This window comes from Chelonoidis abingdonii, chromosome 2, assembly GCF_003597395.2.
Source record: "Chelonoidis abingdonii isolate Lonesome George chromosome 2, CheloAbing_2.0, whole genome shotgun sequence".
NCBI classification, from domain to species: domain Eukaryota; kingdom Metazoa; phylum Chordata; order Testudines; family Testudinidae; genus Chelonoidis; species Chelonoidis abingdonii.
Window position 1 is genome coordinate 300,143,297 of NC_133770.1, and position 6,233 is coordinate 300,149,529.

Below are 6,233 nucleotides of genomic sequence, written 5' to 3' on the forward strand. Positions count from 1 at the left end.
TAGCACTCCAGGGTATGGACAGAATGTGGTTATCCTGCTCTATACACATCGCCTTGCTTCTCCCCTCCTGTTGAGATCCCTTCCCTTCTTGCTCTTCCTCCTTCCCTGCGGCTTATCCCACTCTCTTCTCCATTTATCCTGCACTCTAAGATCTAGTGGTGCCCTTTCTATCAGTAACACCCCTTTTCCTGAGCAGTGTGGCCTGCCAAGCCAGTGCCCTGTACTCGGAGCATGTGGACGAGGAGAGGAGCTCCCGACTGAAGGCCTTGTTGATGGACTATTTTGAGAAGAAACCTGCACTGGACGAGACCGAGCTAATGTTCAGGGAAGACGAGGAAGCAGAAGATCTCAATAACATTAAAGTCAGCAAACCCCTTTGTTTACTTCCTTTTGTTGGTATCTAGTTTTGAGCCCATCTGAGCCACTCACAGGCTGGCATTTCTGAAACCCCTGTAACCATGGCATGTAGACACTAGTTTTAGTGTCAGCTGTTGCACTGGAAAGGCTGTCTGTATAGCATATGGTTGTACCAGGGTGGGATGGAATGGACTGCATGTATGTGTATGCGCACACTCTCCGAGTGGATCAAAATCCACAGCAGCGCTGGTTCCTCCTGGATTAAAGGATGTTAAGCTTTGAAAAGGGAGTGAGTGAGTGAGGGTGTGTGTGTGAGAGAGGGAGAGAGAATCTAGGAAACATTTATCTCATTCTGGCTTTAAAACCGTTGGTGCTGCCATTTTGGTGAAAATTCTGTGACTGGGTTTGGGACACTTCTCTTTTACTGAAATATGGAAGCACTTTGCCGAGTGGGGGTGTGTTTGTTTTCTCTTCATTGCACTTTGCTTTTAGACATTTAAAGGGATGCTATCAAATTATTCTGCACCTTTACATTTAGGACTTGTTAGCAACATGTGAGGGCCAGTCCTGGTTACATTGGCACTTCACAATTAGTACTTTGTACTTTTCATCTTCAAAGTGTCCCAAATACAAATTTAAAAGGGTATTACTGGATCAGATGGGAGTAGAAATGTTTCTATAACTTTTTTTGTTTTCCTTTTATTCATTTAAAAAGTCTCCCTGCACTCCCTGTTTAAATACTCTCCCTGCAGCATTCTTATGCTAGTGCCAAACATCTAGTAAGTGAAACTGACCAGAAACAAAAGTGAAACTGATCACTTTTTGGTTTCACTCTTCAAACTGAAGAGTGCAAAAGTGATCAGCCATGATGGTGAAAAGTAAATTAGAGGATTTTTTCCCCCGATTCCATAATCGGAGGGTCTGTTAGATAAGTGGTTTTTAACCAGGGATTCATGTACCCCTGGGGGTACAAAGACCTTCCAGGGTCCATCAACTCATCTAAATATTTGCCTAGTTTTACAACAGGCTACATAACAAGCACTAGCGAATTCACTGTAAACTAAAATTTCATACAGGCAATGACTTGATTATACTGCCCTATACACTGACATGTAAGTACAATATTTATATTCCAATTGATGTATTTTATATGGTAAAAATAAGAAAGCAATTTTTCAATGTCACAATGTGCTGTGACACTTTCATATTTTTATGTCTGATTTTTGTAAGCAAGTTGTTTTTCAGTGAGGTGAACCTTGAGGATATGCAAGACAAATCCGACTCCTGAAAGGGGGACAGTACTCTGCAAAGGTTGAGAGCCAGTATGTTAGATGGACAAAAATGTCTAATCCATGTTTCTGTATTGCACTTTCTATTTTGAAATACAGCTTTTATCGTGTGTCCCTGTTCTGTAACCAAAAGAAAACTCTCTAAGGCCATGTCTACACGACCACTTATGTTGGCAAAACGTATGGCGCTCAGGGGTGTGAAAAAACCAGCCCCTGAGCGACATAAGTTTCGCCGGCATAAGTGGTCGTGTGCACGAGTGCTGTGTCGGCGGGAGAGCTTCTCTCACCAATATACCAACTGCCGCTCATTGGGGTGGTTTAATAATGTGGATGGGGGAACTGTTTCCTGTCGGCTTAAAGCAGCTACACGAGAGATCTCACAGCTGAAACGGTACAGCAGTGCCACTGTCAGCTCGCTAGAGTAGACATGGCTTAAATCCAAGCACAGGAAGTGACCACAGCTCACTGATTTGGTGCCAGTTAATGTTATCCCTTGGTGTGAAGTGGGTTGTGAGTGCTCATTAGCACTGTGTTTTTGTTTTTTGGATTAGTCTGATCAAGAAATGGTCTCTCCCAACACTACGAGGCTGTAGAGAGAAGGAATCTTCCAGGGAGACCAAGAGGGAACCTGGCTTATTTGCCCTCAAAAGCCTAACAAATTTCAAATGTTTTTTCTCTCTAGCTGCAGGAGTGGGAAGGGCAGATCCGCTCAGACATCCGGAATTTCTTGTCTATCCGCCAGGATGAGAAGTTCTCTGGCAGAGCTATTGCCAGGATATTTCACGGCATTGGTAAGAAAAGCCGAATGGAGGACTGGAATCCTATCTGCCTTTTGCTGCTTATGTAATATGACTTGCCATAATGCTAGGCATTTTCTGCCTGATCTCTGTAACCGCTGCACAGATCTCATCCTCAGCCTCCTTAAAATGTCTTTGTAACCATGACTATGGTGAAAAGTGCTGGCTTGGAGCCTGAAGGCTTCTTTGGGGACCTGCTCCTGCTGCTGTCCTCGTCAGTTATCGTGAAATGGTATGCAACCCCTCGGCCCTAGGGAGTGGAGTGTACCCCACTGTTGAGCTGCAGGGGACCTCTGACACTCGGGGTGAACTTCCCCAGCCAGAGGGAGTGTGTACCTGGCACGGTTACAGAGTGAGCTGTGCTTTTAGGCCCCTTTGAGGACAGGTTTCGCTACCTTCCCCTTTTTCTGGGAGGAATCACACAGTCTTGCCTCCCCCAGACGGGGCATCTGGGCTGCAGTCCACTGGCCGCCACTGACGTTAACCCAACAGGCTGAGCTTGTTTGGCACCTGCAAGCCCTTTTCCTTCGGGGTCCTTTGGCAACAGCTGATTAGAGAGACAAAACCAGCTTGTCTCAAGCGTAGCCTCATGCATGCACTCCACAGGGCCAGAACATGCAGAGCAAAGGGTAAAACAGTAACGGCCTGTGAGCATGTTTTCCCTGACCTTGATCTTCATCTTTCCTTGCTAGCATGGTAAGTTCCCTCCTTCTCTGGGTGGGGAGCCAGCCTACTTGCTGCAGCTCCTGGCTCCTTGCATCCCTGTCAGCGCTCACTGGCAGCCCCCAGCAACTCACTCCACTCCCCTTCATTCTCTAGACCCAGCATCCTCCAGCTGCTTAGTGTCCCTTTGCTCCTGGGTTCAGGCCTGGAAAGAATAAACTCTACCAGCCTGCTTGGAGCCAAGCTGGGATATTCCCCAATTAACAGCATCCCTGCTGTTTTCTGGAGGACCCTTAGTGATCTCTGGGACTGTACCTTACCTTCCTCATTGTTTGGGGAACCAAGAGGAAACCGTAACAGCCTCTGATTTAACTCCTTGCTGCCCAGCAGGATAATATCAAACAGATGAACTGAGGGGCATATGTCGACTACTTTTTATAATCATCATAACTCCCTCCTCCTGCACAGGACCCCATGTTACAGCTTGGCTCTGTCTCCCTCTAGTAGCCAATACCACATACAAGATTAGGAACCTGCTACTGCCTTTAACTAATAGACACTGGCTTTTAGCTCAATAGAGGCCCATGCTTTTAGATGCAGATGACCTGGGTTCAGTCCCTGCAGATGACCTGTCTAGGGACATTGTCATTGTGTGAACAAGGTTACAGCCTCCTAGAGCTCTGTGGGCCTGTCTGACACAGGTGTAATTCCACAGGTGACCCTGGTGTACTGGAGCAGGGAATCCGGCCTCTGAATGCCTGGGCCTAAGCCACGTGCGCTCAGCTGCTGTTAATGTCTAGGTCGCTTGTGTGAAAGCTTTGGCCGCTGTTCTGTTCAGTTAGGCACTGCCACTGAGAGAGGCGGATGATGGGCTCAGCGGCGGACTGGGGCTTTTTCTTTCTCCAAACAGGGAGCCCATGTTACCCCGCTCAGGTCTATGGACGAGACCGCAGGTTCTGGAGGAAATACATCCACTTTGACTTCACTAGAATCATGCGCCTGGCCACCGAGGAGATTATCCGATGCAAATGAGTCTGCGAGGGCAGGGGTGTGAGCCACGGAACATCAGCCACTGACCAGCAGGGCAATGGAATGACACAACAGCCACCAGAGCAAAGCCAGGGAGCTCTGCAGGCCATGGCTCTGTGTGCCATTGCTCCTGTGTCCCATTCACCTCACTGCAGATCCCAGGATCTCCACGAGGGACCTTGATCTAATGGCTGTGTCACGATTCTAGTCCCAGTTAACCCAGCACTGGGAACCAGGGCACCCACTTGCATTGGGGATTCCTCTGCAGATCCCACCAGGCGAGGTACCTGCTTTTCAGAAGTGGAAAGGATACGCCGTGGGCTGTGCTCAAAGGAGGCTGGGCGAGAGAATGGTTAGAGCCTGACGGTGGCTGGAAGGAAGAGGCTTTGGGCGATTATCCAGTTGACTGTATATAAATGTCCCTTTTAAGGTTCAGTCCCCTAGAGCTGCCCCAAGCAAACGCACCTCTCTCGCTCAGGGAGGCGAGTCACCAGCCCTGTGTGCTTGGGGCTTATCTTGTCTTCCCACTTTTCAGGGCTAACTCTACTATGGTGTTCTACTCATTTTTGCAAAATTGTACAACATCTGAACACATTTCCTGCCTGAGCCCTGGGTACAGCCGGACTTTTCTTAGACATGGGCTGTGAATAGACACGTTCCGTTCCCACAGGATATTCAATAACCATCTTGGGAGGGGGCAACATTTGGCCAGTTCAGGAGGGGGTTGAATGCTGTCCATACATTTTGATGGTGCAGGGGAGGTGGAATGCCCCTCCCAACGTGCTATAACGTGTGTAAAAAGTTAACAGACGTTCATGTCTATATTTATGTCCGAGCTTTGACTGTTGTGGTGTTTGCCTTCGCTAACAATTGTCTGTTGCTCAGTGTCCGTTCCAATGCCTTTGGAGTGTCTTCTCAGTGCTGTTCTGTTTCCACTGACCAGCTGGAATCTGTTTCTCCTCTTCCATCTGGGACCGTGTTTGGGTTTTATATTCACACTAATAAACAGTGACTTTTTAAAGTGCCTGTGACTTCACCTCTCAGCCCTTCCCTTCTGACTGCGTGAGCAGAGTTGCAAGACTGCCTGTCTCCCTGGGAGCTGCTGGGGGTGGTGAGGCACTGCAGAGTGGGGGATTTGGGCATGTGGAGTGATCTCTTCAAAGGCACCTGGGAGAGGGAGGAGCCCTAATTCTGCTGGGTGCCTTTGCATATCCCACCCTTTGGTTTTTATCGACATAAACTAAACCCAAAAGCCAACCTCCACAGCTGGCCTCCACAGCGGGCCATTGTTTCCAAGTAGGACAGATTGGGTTATGCTACTCTGCACCTTGGTATAAGGAGAGGTCGGGATGCTTGGGTATGTGTAGGGGAGAAGCTCCCAAATCCAGGCGAGGTACCAGCTGGCAGTTCTCTGGCCTGTGTTATACAGGAGGTCAGGTGCTTGTTTGTCCCCACTAGCCTTGGAATCTTATATTAAAATAAAACTCCTCTCTGCCTTTTTATAAAGCCACCAAGTTTACAGCTGGTCTGGTAGCTTAATAAGTACGTGTGTAGAACTGCATTCAGAACTGGCCCCCCAATGAACCTTTCGTATCTCCCAGCCGACTCCGCTCTGTGTATCGAGTGCACTCTGCACAGGGCCATGCTTAACGCATGCTAATAGCTGTAACTGGATTTTCATGCCACTGAAAGTTGGCTATTTGAAAGCTTGCAGGCCTCTTGCAAACAGGCACAGGCTGGATGTTGAGAGGACAAGCTTCCCTGCTTGGGAGCGCCCCCACATCTGGAGGTGAGAGGGACATCACCAGGGGCCATTCAACCCTTAGCTTCTCTAACACCCCCCAACAAAGGCGCACCTCCAGCACTTCTCTGCAGCCTGTAGCTGACGTTGCTGGCCCCCCACATCAGCGGGCAGCGGCTACAGAAAGGCCGCTGGGGTCAGAGAGATGGGCAAGTCAGTGTTTGACTGGCAGGGCACAGAATGGCCTGGAGAGGTGCTGGGGAAGGGTCAGTGATGGAAAGCAGTCTCCATTCAAGGGGGAGGCCTATGTGAAAGACACCCATGCTATGTGTTTAGGCCTGGGGGCAATGGGCACTG

General features: G+C 48.8%; 1 protein-coding gene across 4 annotated transcripts in view; it reads left to right on the forward strand.

The window, feature by feature from the left end:
- The window catches only part of RECQL4 (RecQ like helicase 4), a 45,542-nt gene extending 40,383 nt beyond the window's left edge, over positions 1-5,159 (forward strand). For 3 of the 4 annotated variants that reach the window (XM_032790981.2, XM_032790980.2, XM_075063304.1), the window contains 3 exons: positions 197-362; positions 2,329-2,437; positions 4,017-5,159. In XM_032790981.2, the coding sequence (XP_032646872.1) occupies positions 197-362; positions 2,329-2,437; positions 4,017-4,138 (397 nt within the window). In that variant the 3' untranslated portion in view covers positions 4,139-5,159. The remainder of the gene's footprint in view (positions 1-196; positions 363-2,328; positions 2,438-4,016) is intronic. The other variant, XM_032790982.2, reaches the window with a different exon arrangement.
- Positions 5,160-6,233: the final 1,074 nt, after the last annotated feature.